Source organism: Labrus mixtus, chromosome 3, assembly GCF_963584025.1.
Source record: "Labrus mixtus chromosome 3, fLabMix1.1, whole genome shotgun sequence".
Lineage (NCBI taxonomy): Eukaryota > Metazoa > Chordata > Actinopteri > Labriformes > Labridae > Labrus > Labrus mixtus.
In genome coordinates, this window is record NC_083614.1 from 24380617 (window position 1) to 24402125 (window position 21509).

The 21509-nt window shown below is 40.3% G+C and overlaps 1 protein-coding gene across 2 annotated transcripts in view; it reads right to left on the reverse strand.

Annotated features, from left to right (window-relative positions):
- Positions 1–7: 7 nt before the first annotated feature.
- Positions 8–21509, reverse strand: part of dennd1b (DENN/MADD domain containing 1B) — a 110666-nt gene continuing 89164 nt past the window's right edge. For both annotated transcript variants that reach the window (XM_061034119.1, XM_061034120.1), the window contains 8 exons: positions 20329–20419; positions 19097–19137; positions 17397–17432; positions 16822–16878; positions 15324–15413; positions 7305–7390; positions 6703–6925; positions 8–5792 (listed from right to left, as the gene is read on the reverse strand). In XM_061034119.1, the coding sequence (XP_060890102.1) occupies positions 4932–5792; positions 6703–6925; positions 7305–7390; positions 15324–15413; positions 16822–16878; positions 17397–17432; positions 19097–19137; positions 20329–20419 (1485 nt within the window). In that variant the 3' untranslated portion in view covers positions 8–4931. The remainder of the gene's footprint in view (positions 5793–6702; positions 6926–7304; positions 7391–15323; positions 15414–16821; positions 16879–17396; positions 17433–19096; positions 19138–20328; positions 20420–21509) is intronic.

Here is a 21509-nt window from a genome sequence, read left to right on the forward strand (position 1 = left end):
CAATATATGCATGAAACAGTATAATTTATTTTCAGTTCACAGTGCATACATTGTGTGCAGTTGTACCGAGTTACTCATGATTAGCACATTAGATTGACCTCAGTTATGTAAGACAGTTGTTTCTCTGAGATAAGAACATGCAAGTGAGCACAGAAACAAAAAATCAGTAATTGGCATATCGAGGAGTTAATCGTCATTACAATACCCAAACATGAGAATAAAATGAGTTTCTCACTGTAACTTGACCAAAGTTGTCACTACAATAAAAAGATACAAATGTTAAAATGTGTGGTTAAGAGAAAGTGTTGTTAACATCTTCATTGAGTTAAACCAGTGATCTTTCTCCAAAGTACCTCAGTAAAAGCTGCTACATAATCCCTCACCTCCCACTCACTCCAAAAATTGTCACTACAGGACAGTTATGTAATTGATTTCTTTACCCTCTGCTGTTAGAAAGTATCAGGTATTTTCTCACAAGCCTGCAGAAACTGAAGAGCAAATCCTTTCACAATAATTTCTTCATTGCTGTCCATTGAACCAGAGTTACTAAAGCTTTTCATATCACCTTGACCATATTCACAAAGCAGCCATTCCCCCTTAAATGTAAAGCTCAGGCAGAGAAGCTCGAATGCTGTTTGAAATGTCAAGCTGCTGGTCAACAGAACCTGACAGATCTTTATTAATGGATTACTGAAAAGACAATAAAAATGGAAATCTGGCCATATTTTAAGTTAAAACAACATACAGTATGTGATGACCTGCTCATATTACAGTTAGCTACTAAGGGGCTGAAAGGTAACAATACTGTATGACAGTGTAACACTACAATAGTAGGGGCTTACTATATCTTTAGCTTACTATTTACTTCCTAACTTATGCTGTGTAGCTGGGAATGTACTACCTGGTTATTAGCTGGGATTATACCATGAAGCTAATGTAATGTTAGCTGGAAAATTGTTACCAGTTACTGTAATATTAGCAGGTAATATACTTCCTAGCAAATGAAAAGTTAGCTGGGAATAAACTTCCTAGCTTTTGGAATTTAAACTAGGAAAGGGCTGAATGCTAACATTAGCAGTCTATGTTCTGTATTATGTTGTTTTAGCTCGACATACGGCACTTTGCTAGTCAATAATAATTGTCTGCTATAATCATTTGCTCCTTATTTTACAAGCGATAAAATAGATAAATAAATTTGGTCAGAAACACTACATTTTATCAATATGTACTTGGTAAATAGTCATACTATACAGCATTTAAGTTACTCATCCTTAGCGTAGCATAAGAGGAAACCGGACGCTGTGCTAATATGGTGAATAGCAGCTGACCACTCAAGTATTTCTCCCATGAACTTCTACAGTTAGATTTAAAGAAGCTACTAACCAAATATGACATGTTCAATTGCTTTAAACAGAAGGCAGAAAGCATTTAACTCAATAATACCCAATGCAAGGCAAAATGAGTGTTTTGCACAATACCCAATGTTTGTTTCCATCATTTTTGATTTGATGGAGCTCTAAATACTGAAAAACAAACAAATACCAACAGAAAAGACAACTTTAAAACTAAGCAAAACAAATCTATAGCATTCAGCACATACAGGTACATGCATGCAGATACAACAATTAGCATTGTACCACGTACAAGCAAGCGTCCATCTCTGCTTATTTTGATTAGAAGGTGTCAAATGCTTTTTAACACGAATGGCTACATGGGACATTTGTTAATATTTTCTTCCAAAAATAAAATCTAAAACATTCAAATATTAGGTGTCATTTTTTTCTACAACATACAACACCGATCATATATTTATCCATGTAAAATAAACTCAAGCCAGCAAAAATACTCGTCTTTTCAGTTGAAAATAATTTTTCATCCATATGAAAACCACTAAAGAAACTCCTCTGAGAGATTTTTTTTATTCCATACAGTCAGTTCAGAAAGAGTGTAAAATATGTTAAAAAAAAGAAAACACAAAATTATATCAAGAAAGTACAAACTATACAGGTAAATCAAATTAAGTACCTAAAGTACAAAAAGTCATATAACCAAGAGAAATTCAGAGATCTTCTTTTAAACACAGGCAGGATGATTCCCACCAATCAGAACAAAAAGGAAAACACTGAGTAACTGCAGCTGGACTGCAGCACAAAGTCAACACAAAGCAGCCATAAAAGCATAGCTAGTACCCGAGTTCACTTCAGGTCAGTTTAAGGACCAGATTTTTCTTTTTCAAATAAATACCACAATGTACCTAACTGAGAGTGAAGGTGGTCTGAAACATTGCATACATCTCCTTCCTATAATACTGTACCTTGCTCTGAGTATACTGGGTGGTACTCTTACTATATAAGGCACACCATACACACCATTCTGTCCTGAACACCTATAGACACTCCTACACCTGCATATATTCTTTCATATTATTATTATTACTATCATTATTATTCAGGGACACATGAGGTTTACTCTCATAAAAAAGTATTTTGATTGAAATTAGTTCATCAAGTAAAGTTGACCTTTATAATCATTTGAAATATTTGCATAGTAAATAAGCTTTTTAAAGTGTTTACAATGTAAAAGGCCAGTGCAGAGATTGGCTTTGGAGTCTGTTTTTTTTCCTCCTTTTTGGAATTAATAGGACCGATTCCTGGACTTTTAGAAGCACGCCAAAGACTTTATGAGCTAATCGTTAACGCAGAGCAGCACTAAGAAAGCGGAGAAATAGCTGCTATTAAACTGTCACACTGACTGGCGTCTGGCATAAATCATAAGAACAACGGACCATAAATGTAATAATCCCAACACAAGCACACCAAAAGCTTTCTTCTTTTCTCTGGGAACCCACAATCACTGGACGTGGGGTTTCTCTCCACGGGAGAGTCTATTAAAAAAATACTTTTGACTGTGTACACATTACATCCATAGTAGCTACTCTCTAGAGGAGAACTGTATTGCTTCATTACAGTACAATCATCAGCCACCGCATTACAGTACAGTGTGAGACTCCAACCTACAGGACAGAGAAGACAGAGAGTGCGTTTTCTGCTGCCAGCACAGAAAAAGAGGCAGACAGAAAGAAAGTCTGAAATGATGAGAAGTCTGGTGGTATTGTATGTTTTTTTCTTCTAATGAACAAATTATTTGAAAATCAAAAGGACTATTATCACAAAAATAGGAAATGTGGAACTGAAAACAGATCCCTAAAATGCTCCTCTTTAGAAGAAAAGTTGTTGAAAACTACAGTTCTTTATTTAAAGCTGAAATTAAATATCACTGACCTATTTTTATGTTTGCAGCTAGATACCTGAAAGCACTGAGGGGCAGAGTAACCCGTTGATTAATGGGATTGGTTGCCATGAAGAAAACATAGAACATCCCCAGATTTATGCTTTAAAACAGTACAGGTACAAGTACAGGAAAAGTTTGATGATGTAGTTAAATGATTAAAAGGCCGGACAGTGAAAGAGACACCGTAAGGAAAAGAGTGATGATGGTTAAAAAAAAAAAAGAAAAAACAGAAAAGGACATGGGCCGTTGACATCCTTGTTCACTCACTGTGTTTGCTTCTCTTCAGAGAGACAGTGGTGTCCTGAGGAACGCAGGAAGAGGAGAGGGACAGAGAGAGGTTTCTACATGCACATCTCATTACCTGTAATGCAATTCAACAGCAGCTTAAAGCACAGTTTATATATACTGTATAATAATACTAACTACTTTATGAATCCAGAGAAATACAGTGCTGTTAAAGAAGTATTCACTGTTGAATTAAAGAACTATCCAGAGATTCTCAGCACCTGTTATGGTATCTATAGATTAAGACACCAAGGTATCAAAAGCAGATCACATGTCCATTTAAGGCATTGTGATAAAAAGACAAAACAGTTGCATCATACAGTGTAGGATTAGTTTTGAAGGCCCGAGCAGACTTTGTGTCTTGAAATTCATGTCTCACTTCGTTGGTTTTGCTCAACAGTTTGAGTACGACGCGGATAATGTATTTTTTTTTAAAAGTGCAATTTTGATTTGATCATGTGAAATGTTTGGAACACTAAAATATCTGTAAAGGACATATCCTCGCTTCCTAACCCTGACAAAGGGATGAGTGATTTCTCTTTTATTTGTCGTTGGAAAGTTCCACCTTTACAGGTTAACTACTACGTTTATAACCAAACGGTCATTTGTGTTTTATCCTCTCTCTAAGTTTTGGTCTGTGAAAACGTTACAGGATGAAAAATATGTGGTGAGTTTAGATAACAGACAAAGATGCAGAGTAAACACAATGAAAATATGTCTTTATATATCTTTTGTTTTTGAATTATTTAAAACTTTCTTGTTAAATTAAATTAATTGTATTATTTTAAAACAAGTGAGACATTTTCTTGCACTCCAAAAGCTGAGAGGGATGTCAATATTATGGCTTCAGTTTGTTCTTTTGAAGTGCTGTTTCTTCAATAATCCACTTGTTTTCATGAGGAGTTTTCACTTTGTGAATTCACTAGTTGTCGCAAAGCCACTTTCTTCGTATTTGGAAAACTCTGCCACTGTAGTAACGTGTTTTTCCTGTTTGCATTAATAATTTGATGTTTTTATCCATGTATTGAAAGTAAAAAAAAAAAAAAAAGTGACATCTTTTTAAACTTACTTACTTTTACTTACTCTTCAAGCAAGTCTTTTGAAAAAAGTTTTACTACACTGGCAGATAATTCAGGATTTAAGGTTCACCAAAGCGTCTCTCTCTTATTGTTTTCCTGCTCCAGAGGCTGTGACTCTTTTAATATTTGTATGACATCAAACTCTTTTATGCTTTTTCCTGACAGTTAATTTTGTTCACTGAGATAGCAGGTAATTGTAATAAAAGAATATATATGTATACTGTAAGATTTCAGTGGAGCCTGTGGCGTGTTACAGACACCACATCTCTGACGTCTCTACGACTCGTCGCTGGCTTTCCCTGGGACCTGCTGGTGACTGTTGTTGCAGTGAACCTGTGCCAGCTGCAGGCTGGTGTGCAGGACCGGGCTGAGACAACACATGGACTCAATCTCCTCCAGAAGGCCCTGATCCTTCACCACACCATCCCCCGAGCCTTTACCCTGACCCAGACACAGGCCGAGTCCCAGGAGCCCCTCCTTGGACACCTCCTTCTCCCACGGGACCTGCTTAGTGCACTGGCTGTTCCTTACCGGGCTCCCCTGATGCCCCTCCTGCTGGTCCTTGCTCCCCTGCTTCTGGATAGCCTTTTCCTGGTAGTGCCTCACCGTCTCCTTGGACAGCACCTTCCTCCTCAGGATGCTAGTGGAGGCAGCCTGGTTCTGGTTCTGTGGAAGCTCTGTGCTGGGTTGGGGTTCTGAGATGGTCCGACAGCGGCCCGTTGGTAGAGGAGAATATATTGGGGAAGAAACTTGATAACTGAAGGTGTGGGAGAGAGTTGGGGAGGGTGGCGTTTGTGTGACTCTACGGGACAGTGAGGGCGAGAAGGAGAAGCGGTCTCCTGGTTGGCGCCCTGGAGGTAGAGGAGGGTCAGAGTTGGGTGGATGAGGATGTGACTTGGGGACATCAGAGTTCTGGGCAGGAGGTGAAGTCTTGACGGGGGGCAACGGAGGAGCTGTCGTTGGTTTCTTTGACGCCTTCAGGCTGCTCTTGTTGGGCTGTCTGCGAGGGGACGGGGGGAGATGTTTCCCGTGGACCGCGCTGTCATCCTGGCCCATATTCCAGCTGCCCTGATCCACACCTCCACCACCACTACTCACATCTGCAGGTTTAGACTCATTGAAGGTGATGGGCTTGCTCTGGGACAGAAGAAGAAAAAAAAACATCATTATAAAGAGTCCTGGGTGTCATCAAGTATCTTTTTCTAATGAAAATGAACACTAGCACTCTGCACAGTGTTTATGGGTGGTTGCAACATGCACTGAGGGGTTTATTTCGCTGTGATTCAACTTATTATCACCTTGGATTTTCTAGCAAAATAAGCTGTGTGCCTCTGTTGGTTAACCCCCACAACTTTCATTAGATGACTCTCAAGTATTTGTTCTAGCATCCATGGAATTGTAATAAAAGTTGATTTTCACTTGAAATGTTTGCCTGCAGGAGTTGTGTCACCTCTGCCATCACATCGCTCCACAAACCACACCTGTTACTGTCACGAGTGTGGGTGCCAGGTGTGAGTAGGTGAAGCTTTATTTATATAACACTTTGAACACTCTGAAACAAAGTGCTTCACAAACAGAGGAATGAAGAAAATGAATACAATTTAAGAAAAAAGAAACAATTGACAGAAGATGGATACCTTAAAGGTTAGCATGTATATCCATGTGGATATATCTTTCATGTAGTTGTGATATCGCTTATAATGTACTTTTATCCCTACTGTTTATAAAGTGTGCGTTACAACATATGAATGGAGCAATTCATCCATCCTTGAAGATGAAGACCTAGAGACCTTAAAGGCATGCTACATGTAGAAACTGTAGTAAATTAAATTCACGTTTGGATTGAGCAGGATCAATGCTGTGAAGAAGAGCAGTAACAGTTACACATTTAAATGATTTGATAACGGAACGTAAATTGTGGCTTTTGTTTGTGTTTAAAATGTATGTGTATTTGTTTTAACAATATGAAATTAAACACTATCTCTCTTTCCTAAAATGCTGAACGTGTCACATGATGACAAGCCTTCTTATCATGTCTCGTATTTACCGGGGGCTTGTAGTCTAAGTCCTCTATGGACCTGAAGAAGTCCAGGCTCTTTGCGGCGCTGAGTTTGCCTTGCTCCAACGTTGAGGTGTTCAGAGAGTCAAGGATCTCCTCCAGCAGGTTCATCTGACCTGAGCGAGAAGAGTCCATGTCCAGTTCTAGCGAGTAGGAGTCATCACTGTCCTCGGTGTATGATGGGACATCACCGCTATCCTCCGAGGAGATCCTGGGAAGGAACAGAAAAAAACAAACACTTTCAAACATAAGTCAATGTTTAATTTTAGTTATTGATGGAATATCATTGTGTACAAGTCAACAAATATGCTGTGATATCCAGTTCCTTTGGGAGGCTGCGTCACTGTTATTTCTTTCAACTTTAAATCAAACATGGCCACTTGGGGGCAGTATTATCATGGGTAAAAAAAAAAAAAGGCTGAATATGCTTTGAAATGCCTCCTCACATCCTGCTATCAACTTTTCCTTTTTAAAAACGAATCAGCCAGCGAAAGATATCTCGTCTGAACATACATGACATATACAACATGAAAACAGCTTCAGTGAAAATATGTTGTGAGGCGACGGGCCATAAAAACAAGTGTTCTCACTTGCTCGCGCTGTCCAGCTCGTCATCGTCGAGCCCGTAGCCGTGGTCTCGAGGGCCCATGCTCATGGGGGACTTATTGAAGTTATTCTGTTAATGAGAACAACACAGCAAAGTGGATGTAGTTAGACACACGGAAGAACATTATAAGACAATAAAAGTGGACCCAAGGGGGGGGGGGGGGGGGGAGGTTTCAGCTTAAAGATACAAGGCTCAAGATAAACACGGAGCCAAGACAGAGTTTGTTGTTCTGCTGAGCTTTTCATAAAACTCCTCCATAGAAAAATGATGCAGGTCTGTGTCTGGTGGGTCCCTGTAACACCGGAGCACTAGCTTGTTTTAATGAGCCGGGACCCTTAGGGTTGAGACTAAATTTGTCAAATTTTTGTCTGGGGATAAAAATCTTTAAGATCCCCTGCAGTATTTTATCAAACTCAGCGTTATGTGTGAACTAAGAGCTACTTACACATCGTGAGCAAAGATGTACTTGTTCTGTAACTGCATTAATCGTTTGCGTTGCAGTGCATGTGACTGTGTTTGTTGTAGCAGTGAGTGTTAAATGCTCAGTGTGTACTGTATTTGTCTCACACAGTGGGTTTAATAAGCCACCTGTGTACCATGTTTAATGGGCGGGTTAAAGAAGAGACAGAAGCTTCACAGAGCAGGGCAGGACTCTCCCCATGGGAGCCAAAATCTGCCCAAGGCCACTTATTAACATGCCTTCCACTACGACGCACATGTTCCTCTCTCACTGCATGTTCGCTTATGTTAACACTATTGCTCGCTCTAATTTACACTTTTTGTATTTTGTTCATTCACCTTCCTACATGTTGCTCGACACCTCCTAAATCCTTTTATTCCAGTCATATCTCAAGTAATACTGCAGTCACTGTAGCTTGATTTTTTTTTTACAGTCACAAGAACTCATGGGGTACAAATAACATGCCTGCATGGTTAACAATTAGTGTTAGCATTAGAGGGCACTGCTATGTTTTTTTTTTTTTTTTTCTAAACACGCTGAGCTCCACCTCTGATTTCTTTCTGCTTTTTTCCTCTGTAAAGTCACGTCAGGCAAATTTTCAAAGCCTAAAAAGGAAAGAAAAAATACAAAAAGTATACCAAGCATAGTTTGAGAAGGGAAGATAGAAACGTGTGTGTGTGTGTGTGTGTGTTTTTCGGTACACAAAGGTGAAGAGTAGAGATAAGCAAGTCACACTTATGATGAAAGAATGAAAGGAGGGAGGTAATGAATTAAAAAAAGGAAGGAAAGAAAGAGGTGAGGAAAGATTCCTTAAAGCCTCAAAGAATGATGGGAATGGTTAGAAGTAAAGGGGGGGGGGGGGGGGGATGGGCATTGGGTATTGGATCCGTGAATCAAGCCGGTCTTGATTAGCCGACAGAGTGCCAGCCAGACAGGCGGAATGTAACGTGTGGCTGGCCTGGCCTCATTTAGGGCGTGTGTTCGGCCATGGGAGACACACATACACACACACACTTACACACACTTACACACACACTCGGTCACATACGCACCCTATTACAAAAAAAATAACACAAAGAGTTAAAGTGCCATTTTCTCCATAAAAGTCAGCGGAGGAGATGTGTGCAGTAGCCACTTAAGCCTCTCAGCCATGGGGCTAAACACAAACACATGTGGTGGCTCTGCTGATTGGCTGAGCCGCTCCCCTTCCATGGTAGCTTGGAGCTATAATGAAAGAGATTTCAGAGGGGCTCGGGCCTGGGATCCCTAAACAGCCTTTAATGGATTCCTGTGTCAGGGTAGTAAATCTAGGGGCCGGGCCGTCATGCAAGCCAGCCTCAGCGGGCCACCAGAGTGAAGATGCACCTGTGAGACACTTTGGGACAGAAACTGCTGCACAAAAACAGCAATAAACAGAAAACACTGTGCATCCACGGTGAATGCATGGATTAAAACTGCATTTGTGCAAGTGTTTAAAGGGAAGCTGGGCCTCTCTCTGCTTATAGGTGTTTATTAAAGCAAGGTGAACCCAAACACAGGTCATGAGGCCTGGCCCTCTGATGTCTGTTACAGCTCCGGTGCCGTCTATGAAAAGGAAGTTCCACAGGGAGCAGTAAATGGATGGTACCTCACTTCACGGCTTTATCAATTTGTCATCCGCTCTCTTCACTGTGACCCTTTAGTGCAGCAGTTAAGATGAAGCCGTTTACAACAAGCAGGCATTTTACGATAAAAGTCGACATATTGTGTTGATTTTACACGTGACGTTGGCTGAGAAGTATGATTTTGTCATTTGCGTGACGCTGTCAAAAGCAGCAACAGCAGTTAAGTCTGAGCTCTTAAATTAGATGTCAAAAAACAACAACAAAAATGCAGACAGACTCTTCAAATTTAGACATTCACGTTAAGATATTCCTGTGTCAAAACTGTGACAGCTCTGCCACCATCCCATACCTCCCCAGGCCTGACAGGACAGTGGAAAAGCATGAAATAGCAGAACAACAGATTCTCATACAGCTCCTTCATTAGCTTCTGGCTGTCGGCTAATGGGAAGCTGAAAGGTGAAAATGAAAAAGGGATTTTCTTTCCTCCCCACATGCCTTCCTGTCTCCCATTTTCTCCCTCCGTCACTCTGCTGTCAATGACAGATGTCACCGTTTCTGTCAGTCTGGCTCTCGCTTCCCTTCCTCTCTGCCACAACGAGTGAGACTGCACAGAGAGCGAAGGAGTCAGAGGGAGCCGCCGCAGAGGAACAGGACTCGTAAGAATAATGAAAATGGTCAGGTTATTTTAGTAAAGCTGCCGGAGATCAACCAATAATTTTGGAATAAGGAGAAACTCTATCTTTTGTGTCACTTAAACCAAGGATACAATTTGACATGGGTGCTTCTAATGTGCATAAAACTGACGTAACACACTCAAGAGGGAAAAATAAATCTGAACTATTTTTGTTATTTGTAATTAACTCAGTTTTGATTATATCCGAGTACCTGGCTGAGGAATTAAAGGAGTCATGTTTAACTCCAGTAACAGCTCCCAACATTTAGAGAAACAAATGCACTCCTTGGTGTAGTTTACAAGCAGCTTTTGAGAGCAAAAGAGGGCAGCATTTTGAACTTCTTCTTCACTCTTACCCTGTATAACCTGCCGTTCCAAATGCCTAAGCAAAGGTATAATATTTATGACGGGGGGGACTTAAAACGTCTCCAGATTTGACATAAAAAATATCATTTAATTTCTGTGTTTATGAGGGGAAAATAGTCATCACCATTGGTTTTGGTAGCTGCACTTGGAGAAACAAACTTTCCCCTCCTCTTCCCTACTTTTCCTGCATGACCGGTTGTGCGGAACAGCTATGCCAGGGCAAAATGCGAGCGGACTTTTACAGCCGGTCTTACATTATACATTTCATATGGTATTTCTGAGTGGGAACTGATCTCACAACTTGGCAGTGTATGTAAAGGGATGCCAGTAAAATGCAAACAAACCTTGGGGAGAGGCAGAGCCTTTGCAGAAGTACGGCCAAGTCTGTGTTTGCCTGTTTAAGAGCTGCTCACTCGAAAGCGGGACAAAAAAAAAAAAAAATGTTTGAGGAGAGATCCACTGCTTGTCTGTCCAACTGGCTGTAGCATAAAGCCCGCTTCCCTTTCCTTTAAAACAGGAGCCATATAAAAGAAGGAAAATGTGCATTATGCTCATTCTGTGAGACTGAACTGAACTCATCGGCTGAAATCACCAGGTGTCTTTCTGTGAATGAGTGCGGTGCAGTACTGAGGAGGTGCCAGGAGATGGCACTTTGGTTTCAGCCAGGAATCAAGCTGGTCTCTGAGGTGGGGGTGAGACTGAGCAGAGCGGAGACTACAAACACATACAAATAACCATGTAAACACATACACATACACACACACAAACACACACTGACTGTCCAGTGTACTTTTAGTTCACTACTCTGCATTCTACATATTATTCTAACAATATGTATTCACAATAATGATATGGAAATGAATATTATGAGCGTATTTGATCTCTTTTCACTTCCAATTCCATAAAAGTTTCATTATAATGAATCATTACACACATACACTGTAGGCTCTATAATATGTGTTATTGTTATTAGCTATACAGTTGACTTAGAAAGCACTGCCTTAGCAGATTATTCATATTACAGGATCATTTACCGAACATAACGTCTTTAAGAGTTTAGTATGACTAAGTTTTAATTACATTTTAGTATAAACCTGTTTAAAGTCAGAGACAGATGATAGTCTTTCATCTTTAAATCATAACCACTCAAATGTACGTTTTCCCTCGTTATAACACAAGTCATGTGTACAGTGCACATATGTGACCACTAGCCATGAACACTTGAGCTGTCATACACATCTGTCCCTGCATATTTACATCTACTGCAGCATGTACACACTGTAGTGACTTTGTTCCCGCTTTATATTTTCATTAGCTCCCTGCTGCCCCTCCACCCTGAGCTAGGTGCTGTTTTTTTCCAGGGCTGGCACCTCTCCCGCCTCACCAGGTGAAGAGACCCGAGCCCGGGGCTGAGTCGGGCCACACGCCTGCTGGCTGTCATTGTCCATAACGCTGCACCAACCTCTACTCTCTCCTCTGCTCTCTTAACAGCTGTCAGTCTGCTGTGTCCAACCTGAGGCTGACGGCTGCACACGTGCATGATTGTGCACGCAAAGGCACACAGCAGAGCAGATATGCAGAATCTCAGACAGAATCTCAGAAACAGACGTGGGGCTGAACATAAAACCAAAAATGTCTCCAGAACAATGGTTGTTGTTGTTTTGTGAAACAGAGAAGGAGTCAGCGGTCTCACTCTGTCTTGTGTTTGTCAAAAGAAAGGATTACTCCTACATCCTTAATCAACAGGCTCTCTAAACACGACAAATCACCCACATCGCCTGAAAGCAGCTGAAATACGTACGCAAATGACAGCGGCACTTTTCACTTTGGTACGTGTGTTGGCTGATCAAATAGAAGAAGAATTTTATAACTCTGATTATTTTGCTGCAATTAATTAAAAGAGCTACTCCCGGATCATTCATTGCATTTCAAGGACAGACATAGAGGGGCTTGTAAAAAGGGAAGAAAAAAAAAAAGAGAGAGATGAATGTTAAAAATGTTTCAGGCATTTTTCTTTCATGCAGCAGGAAGGAATGTCTTTAATCAGATCACATTTTCGGAGCGTCAGCCGAAAACATGTTTCTGAATTTACATGGCAGTGAATGAGCCTTTGTCGGTCACTTGGTCAGAGGTATGGACGTGTGGAAAAGACACAAGGAGCATGTTTATGATCTGAAGCTGAGGATAAAAAAAAAAAAATGTTGACTTGGTGTCGGTGACGCTAAGTCTGTAAATGAAGTGATATAAATGTATGAGACTGAACAGGTGAACCTCACAGTGAATGAATGAAAAAGGGTACAGTCGGGTGGCCAGTAGCCTAGTGGTTAGTCCGTGCGCCCCGTGTACAGAGGTTATAGTCCTCTAAGCGGGTCGCCCACGTTTGAATCCGACCTGTAGCTCCTTTCCCACATGTCATTCCACACTCTCTTTGCCCTATTTCTGACGCTATCCACTGTCCTGACTCTGAAGTAAAATCAAAAATAAAAATGGTACAGTCGATATTGTAAGCTGAAACTTAAGCCTACAATTCTCCCATTGGTTTAATTGCTGAATGTATTTATTTGCTGTTTATATTTCGCTCTTGTGTGTTATGTTTTGGTTGGTAATAATTGTAAATGCAGACAAAATAAAGTCCAGTTTTTGATATGTTGTTTTCAAGAGGTCCTGATTTATCTTATTGGTTATTTCAGAGCTGGTTTTTGGTTTTAAGAGGTGGGGTTCTGAGCAGGCCGAGGCTCCGCTTTAAGTTTGGGCACGAAAGTACTTTAAGGCAGGTATGAGGATGAAGGTACTTTTCTTTTTTTTCTCCATTGGACTTAACCTTTATTTAACAAGGTTAGTCCCATTGAGAGCAATTTCTCGTGCATGCAACACCTGGTCAAGACAGTTGTGGGCAGAGCACGGAGAGTATCATTATTTCATGTAGAACAAACTAAAAAAAAAAACGGATAGAAAGGTGAGAGACGGAGATTTAACAGAGAGGAGGAACAATAGGTGTGTTTTCCCTCAAACGTGTTTGAACTGTATGAAATGTAAATAACATGGCGAGCTTTAAACAGCCAGGGGAAAATCAATAAACGGTTCACATACTGGAGATAACAAATACATGAGGACCCTTTATTTCATTATGTACTTGCCAAGTGTTTTCAGTGGTATATAATAGACAGAAAATATTTCTCTTGAATTAAAGAATAACCTATTATTTAAGCTTCAATTTGAAGTTAAAGTTTTGAATTGTGCTTTAACATGGGTAAACATCTTAAACAAAACGAATATAACCTTCCCTTAAAAAACAACTAAACAGACCTTACATTATTGAGGTTTTCATGGCTCTTAAATGTTCAATCTTAGTTTCAGTTGACATAAAAAAAAATGAGCCAGCCTGCCCTCTTAATGTGCAGGGGTCATTGTAGTGTAATAACGTATCTAGGTTAAGGACTAAGCTCTAAAAGAGGAAGAGACGAGTGGAAGGAGCATTGTGTATGGCTAAAAAGAAAATAATGAACTGTATATGAACACCAACACAAAAAACAGAGCTGTGGGACACGCTGCCCTGTGTGTCCCTCCTCCAGCAGTCTCCAGGGACCCGTTACTGTGGCGATGAACAGGCCTCAGCGGCCAGCACAGGGATGTGAGTGTGTGTATATCCTGAATACGCTGCATGTTTGTGCGCACATCAATTGCACGTTAACTGTTAATCTGTGTGTGCGTCGGGTTGGCCCATCTTTTGTGTTTGTGTGTGTGTGTGTGCGCGCAATAGGTAGGGGGAGGGGGAGGGGGAGGGCGTCCGAGGAGGCCTTTAGAAAAAGCCCTAATTGCCGTTCCTCTCCTCTCCCCGGCCGTCACACCTTCCACTGCGCTACGGCCTACCAGCCTCATCACAAACAGGAAACACAACGCTAATTAGAGACAGCACAACCTCTCCTAATCACGCTCGCACATGACTGTGACCAAAATGTCAGTGTGCACACGCAGGCATGTTTTTTTGTGTTTCTTTTCGACAGATTCTGTCCATTGTGTTTTTTTTAATTTAGCAATAAGATGCAGATCCAGCTGAGAGTATAGGCAGAGATATGAGTAGTAACCCTGAGGCGGCATCCACATATAAATAAATATAACACGTAAAGAAGTGAGCAATCTTAATTAAACCTAACTTCCTACACTTAGAAATAAATGTGTAGATTGGGATTCACACTACACAACTTTGTCTTTTCTAACATTTCAAGCTTTATTGATATATTTCTGATGAATGTGTATTTTGTGAGTGTGCATGCACTTGCACATTGTATGCCAGCTCTGCACACAGCAAAGAAAAAAGAAGTGCTATCCACTTATGGTGCACAAGCAAAAATCTTCAGAGGAAATGCTGACCAGCAGATGAGTTGCTTCCACTGTCCATGCTGTTCAGAGAAAAATACTGAATGTACAACATGAGTGTGTTGAAAGAAAGAAAAAATGCTTATCATTACATTTGGCACCTTGACAAACTACTGCGCTTCCAAGAGCTGTTACAAGAGAGAGACAGTTAGGGGAGGAAGAGGGGGAGAAAAACAGAAAGAGGGATGGAGATAAAAAAAAAAAAGAGAGGGAGAGAGATGTGTGGATGGAGAGAGGGAGGGAGACAGAAATGAGAAATAAAAGTGAAGAGAAAAGAGCAGAGAAGTGGAAGACTGAGTCCATGTCGGTCCAGTGAAAACTGAGCTCTGGTATGATCGGGCAGTGTACATGTAGTTAACTAATTTACTGATGTGAATCTGTGTGTGTGTGTGTGTGTGTGTGTGTGTGTGTGTGTGTGTGTGTGTGTGTGTGTGTGTGTGTGTGTGTGTGTGTGTGTGTGTGTGTGTGTGTGTGTGTGTGTGTGTGTGTGTGTGTGTGTGTGTGTCTGTCTGTCTGTCATACCCGTCTCATCTTCTGCAGTCTCCTTGGAGACAGGCTCTTGGTGCTGGTTGGAGACCCAGCACAGACCATCACCCCGTCTTCTTCTTCCTCCTGAAAGAGAAACCATGACAATCCTACATCATTCGTATTATAAGTTCATGCTCTTCATCCTTTTTTTTTTTTGTTGTTACTGGGATATTTATTTTAAACTATGAGGATCGGAGTTGTGATATTCTCTATTTTTCTCACTGCAAACAAATCCCCCAGGAATGACGAATGGGTGCTACTAACAATTTCTGTCCATCTCAAATCTGATATACTACCTCTAATTCATCATTCATATCATCAATAGAGTGTTGATCAAAAACCAATTAGCTCATAGGTACACTGTTTTATTTGTTGACAAATTCTCTAGTTACAACCAATGACTGAATTTTGCTTAACTTAATCATACACACATCGGACTGTTACTGTACATAATCAGTCATTAAATAACGCCGCTGCAGGAAATAGTCCCTGAAATATGCACTTTCAATTTGAATTACATTTGTTCAAACTATGGTGCCCTGTGTCTCAGGAAATCACGTAGGCTTTCAAAAATGATATTTATTTACATTCATAAAAATGAATCTGAATGTATGATGTGTGTATAAAGAGTCAAGACTTCAGTATTAACAAATAGGTCATAGTGTCTGAGAAACAGATATGGTATTAAAGTCGGAAAGCAGTGAGAGAGGAACTATGATTCTGATTAATTCTGAATATAACAGATATATTTATTACCAGCCTTGTTCTGTTAGAGGTTACAGAAATTATTCTCAACGTAGCCACCCCTGATGAGTTTAATTTCAATATGTTTGTGCACTGATGTCCTTGAGTAGACATCTGTGGCCGGCAGCAACATAAATGAAGTGCAGGCTGAGAAGGCTGAATTAATTAATTGGTGTGTTTTTGAATTCATCTGTGAATGGACATGAAATCTGTTTAACTTCAAAATCAAGTAGATATCAACACCTCTGTTTGCCTCTAGAACATGTGTGTATGTGTGTGTGTGTGTATGAGTGTGTATGCATGCAAAACACTGCGTTCTCCTCTTGTTCATCATCAGCGCCCTCTCTCCTCAGTTTCCCACTGACAGATCAAACTGCTTTTGCCTTATCAAATCCATCAGGCTTATGGAAACATACACCTCGTTACATTAGCTTTGAGGAAATCACAGGCTCACTGATGAAATATGCAGACAATAAAAGAGAAAGAGAGGCCGGGGCTTGGATGACATGACAGGCCATAGCCAGAGGGGCGTTGGTTAAAAATGTACAGCCCTGAACAAAGCGCTAAGCAGGCTTCAGCAGTCATTAAAGGCCCCGGCGTCGGAATCACACTCTCCATGAAAAGCAGCCTTCCTGTCTGTTTCTATGAGGGGGGCATGTGTCTATCTGTGTGCCTAAGAACTGAATTATGTGCACCAAAAGTGTGTGTGCATGTGTGTCAGAGAGGTGTGAAGGTCTGTGCGGCTCACCCTCGCTTTAAGTCTGCCCTTAATGTCCCGGATGCCCCTCTTGGCATGACTCTTGGCCTAGGAAGGAAAAAAAAAACAGCACACACACACACACACACACACACACACACACACACACACACACACACACACACACACACACACACACACACACACACACATTCGCGCACACACAGATTACTAATCAAAACATGTTGCATTAACATTCTGCTCTGGTTTCATGTAACATCAAGAAATGCTTTGATCCCCGTGGCAAAAACACGCAGACAAAAGGCTGGATGAGAGAGCCTTGCGCACTAACAGGAGGCGATAACATGAAAGGGCACCCTGACCACCTATTGTACAGCACATATCCACATGGTACTGCTCATCAAACAGGGACCGGCCACCAACAACACACCCACTCCAATTTATTTCAAAAACAGACATGTGTGTTTTTTTACTTAATTAGTTATATACTCAAGCGTACGGATTAATTCTAAGACTTCATATTTCATCTGAGGTGTATTTCAGTGAAATGTCGAGGACATTAAGAGAAACATAATATGACAGAGGAGTTCGGCAGAGGAGCGTACCTTTGTCACTGCTGTGTTGAAGAGTGCTCCTCCTCGCTGTAATTCACGCACAGAAAATTAGAAGTCAGTCATTTGGAGGCATTTTGTTGGAGTTTCCACATATTCAAACAATTTAATTCATCTTAGATCTTATTCATAAATATTCATATATGCACACAGGTGGCACACGTTTACGTTTAGACTCATTTATTGCATTCATAAAGTGATGGTGTATGATTCAAAGGAAGCTGAAAAAAAAAACAAGAGATGATAGTGTGACTAAAAAGGTTAAAGACTTTATTTAATTATGTGTTGTTGTTTTTTTTTTTACTGTAGATTCATTAGGTAATGTACAGCTGCTTTCTGATATTGTCATAATAATCAGCCTGATACAACACAAGGCTCTTTATATTACTACTGAACTCCCCAACATTATTCACCATTAATAACCTGGTGCTCCTTTAATGTAGCTCTACTGTGTCTGTTTATACTCTGTATGTGTATGTTGTGTTTTAAGCATGTTTAATGGTTTTACATGTGCCACCTCACTTAATTGTATTACCTCAGATCTTAAATATCATATATTTGCACATGCAAGTCAAAGACAAAAACATTTTCCTTTGCATGAAAAAGAAAACAATAAATAATGTTTTATGAGCCTCGATGGTCATCAAACAGGAACAGATTTTTAATGTCAAACACAACCAGAGCTCCCTGTGCAGCAGTAAAAAGTATTGTAACACAAACTTACTGGTAAGTATGAAAAATAGTGACACCATGCAGAGTATCATTTTGCTGAGCCATGATAAACTGCATGATTCACAGCATTCAGGAGGTTTTTATTTAGAAGCAGCCTAAAAGCGACAGAGGGGACTGCGCTGTGATTGATTTGTACTTTGAGTTCTGCAGACTGACATTATGGCACCAGATATCTCAGTGTGCCTGTCTACTTCTTCTTTTCTTTCTCCGAGTTGCTTCGGCTCAACTCTTTTTCCTCTGTTTGGTCTTTAGTGTAAGCACAAAGCGTCGGCTAAACGGCTAAACAGAGTAAATGGCAGACAGCGTTTCAGAAGTCGGCGCAGTGAGAGGAGGAGAGGGGGCCGAGGTGAAGGCCCCTCTTATAGATCCCTGTCAGTCAGGAAATGTGAACTTTAACAAACCTTTGAAGAGCACTCTAGAGAACTAATTCAGCCTTAGCTGACGGCGTGGGGAGAGAGAGGGAGGGAGAGATACTCAGCGAGAAAGAAGAGAGAGGGAGGGAGACCGAGGGGGGGCTGTGACAGAGATGAGAGGAGGGAGAGATAAAGAGAGAAATATAGGGAAAGAAAAGGAGAGGAGAGGGAGAGAGAGAGACAGGAGATGAAGAAGGAGGGATAGATCTGTGTTCTTGGGTCGGTTCAGCGGAGTAACGCCTGTGTTTGCTGCCAGATCAACATGTCATGTCGGAGGACGTCTTGTCACGTCAAATCACTTCTGTCTCCCTCCCTGTCTGTCTCCACTGTCCTGCTGCACGCGCCGCTTCACACACCAAACCGCGCTCGAGCTGGATCTGTACATTCAGGCGGCCCCCCTTCATTCTGAAGGCAACAGCAGGACTTCAAACACTGAGTCGTGTCAATCACGCTCTCAATTAAATATAACTCGGGAGTAAAATGAGTCAAACATAAAAAAGCCACAGATAAAAGCACTTAGGTTTGATACGCAGGAGAGACTATGAATACCTTTACAGTGTGCATCCACTGCTGGTAGGACCTTACATTACCTGGAGGGATTTATAAAAGACAGGAAATATGAATTAATCATTTTGCACCCAATAGCATAGCATAACATCGTGAAGACAACATAACTATTGATATTACACTTGGAATCTTTTTTACATTTCAGAGAAACACATTTTAGATGGAACAGTTTGGACATAGTTACAGTTGATGAATCAGGAAATGTGGTTGATCAAACAGTGTAAAAAAAAGAACATATATAACGCACTATTCCTTTGCATTATTTGTGATCCTCTTTTTGTACATAATCAACAATAACTGATTCAAATATGAACTGTTGCATGTTAATTTAGTTTTAGTAACTCCATATGTTTCTGGTTGTATCTGCACCTGCTCTAAAATGAAGAGAACAAGATTACAGATGACAGTGTGGGTTTGGGTCATGATGAAAATTGATAGATTGACAGATATTTAGCTGCAACATCTGGATTATAACCTGAAGCCCCCTCTGATCAAAAACAACATAATTTGTCTGAACACTCCTGTGGGATGACAAACTCTTGATGTGTCACACTGTGTTATAATGCTTAATCCTGACAGAACATTATCGACTCTTTCGTCAGTCATCTTTTGGCAAATTCAATCAGATTTACATCAACTTCCAAAGGTGTATCAAATACTTTTTTTTACAACAATAACAAACCAAGATGAATGTCAGTCATTCAAAAAAGAACCAATTCAGCAGAAAAGGCTTTATCTGACATCTTTATCTGTTTTAAATGGACAAGGGTCACTCTAAGGGATCATTCAAACCTACTTTTTAATGAATTATAATCATATATTTCTGAAAGACAAAGTTTTATTAGTGTATTAGTACTTAAATACCTTCTGTTGTCACAGTGTGTTCATGGACATTTTTAAAAAGGGGTTGAAAGTGACTGAAACAATAAGTGTTTTAGGATCAAAAAGTTTTCAAGTTCACATATTAAAAAAAAGATATCCAAGAATAAATCAGTTTTAAAAAACTTAGTGTAAATTCAGTTGCCTAAGAGTTGTCAGAGAGAGATTTATTTGGGCCTTCTCTTTTCAGATTTTCATGACTTTAAAAGGTCTCACACTGATTTGTTCACTGCTTTTCCTTTTTGCCCTGCATCATTACTTTTGCCTGTTGGATGAAATATGGCTAATACAAATAATGTGGCTAATTGATGGACAGGTCGGGCAGCACTACTCACTTCCACAGAAGCCCCCCTCTGTGATCTCCTCTTCAAACACGTCAGAGAAGCCGCGGCCTGCGTTCAATTTGGCCAGCCGTCCGTCGATGAACTGAAACCATAAATTACAACGCGCTTATTAAAAAAAAACTAAAACAGATACACACATACACTCAGATTCAAACACTCCGGCCACAGTGGGGTGTTATTAATCCTACCTGACAGAAACTACATCCTTAGATTAGGTGGGCTGCAGGTAATAGGGATTTGGTAATGCGGAGCAGGCGAGGGATTAGGGCAGCAGACTTCATGTTGCACACTGTCTGAGACATGAGGAAGTTTCATTTCCTCCCTTTGTAACATGGAGTGCTTAAAAAACCCATCTCATAAACATGGAGCTAATAGCCAAGACAGCTACACATTTCATGAGCACGGTCACAAAACCACGTCAATATGTCACACAAGTACAAGCAATCACACACATACACTGACACACAAACACCTGGATATTCGTGATCAGCACATGGAAAAATGGAAGCATGATAAATATCTGTTTTTTTAACAAGCCATTTGAAAATAAATTCAGAGATGATAGGGTACCAAACAAAAAGAAAAAAGGCACTTTAAATATTTCTGATGATTTTGTCTCATTGTTACAGCTATGTTGCTTCCTCTGAAAAGTTTGTGTGGAAAACCCATTGTTTTAAATGTTTTACAGAAAGAAATCTATCTTTGTTAACACAAGACTTGAAGAAAATCTTATGAGGATGTAGATCACTCAGTCACACACATGGTTCACTGTTTTCTATTAACCAAACGCAACCACACTGACCCCCAAGTTGCTGATAGTTTCCTGTCCCATCGGTTTAAATAACAGGGAATCTCTGCATGAAAATAAAGACTGCAGCAAAATAATTGGGCTAATCATGGCAGGATCGTGTAGCAAAAGATATATTTGTGTTTTTTTATGTATTTTGTTTTCAATCTTAAACGAAACTGAACTTTATTCATGTCTTCTGAGTTGATCTGTGTAAAAGTAGGAAGAAATGGCAGCTTACAATCAGTAATAGTGTCCTTTCATGTTATTACGTTGTATGAAGTATTTGGATTTATGCTAAAATGTATTTTGACTGAAGATTGCACTAATTAACAGTCAACACCTCCTACCTTTCAAGCAGTCTTTTTGTATTTTTTAAGAACAA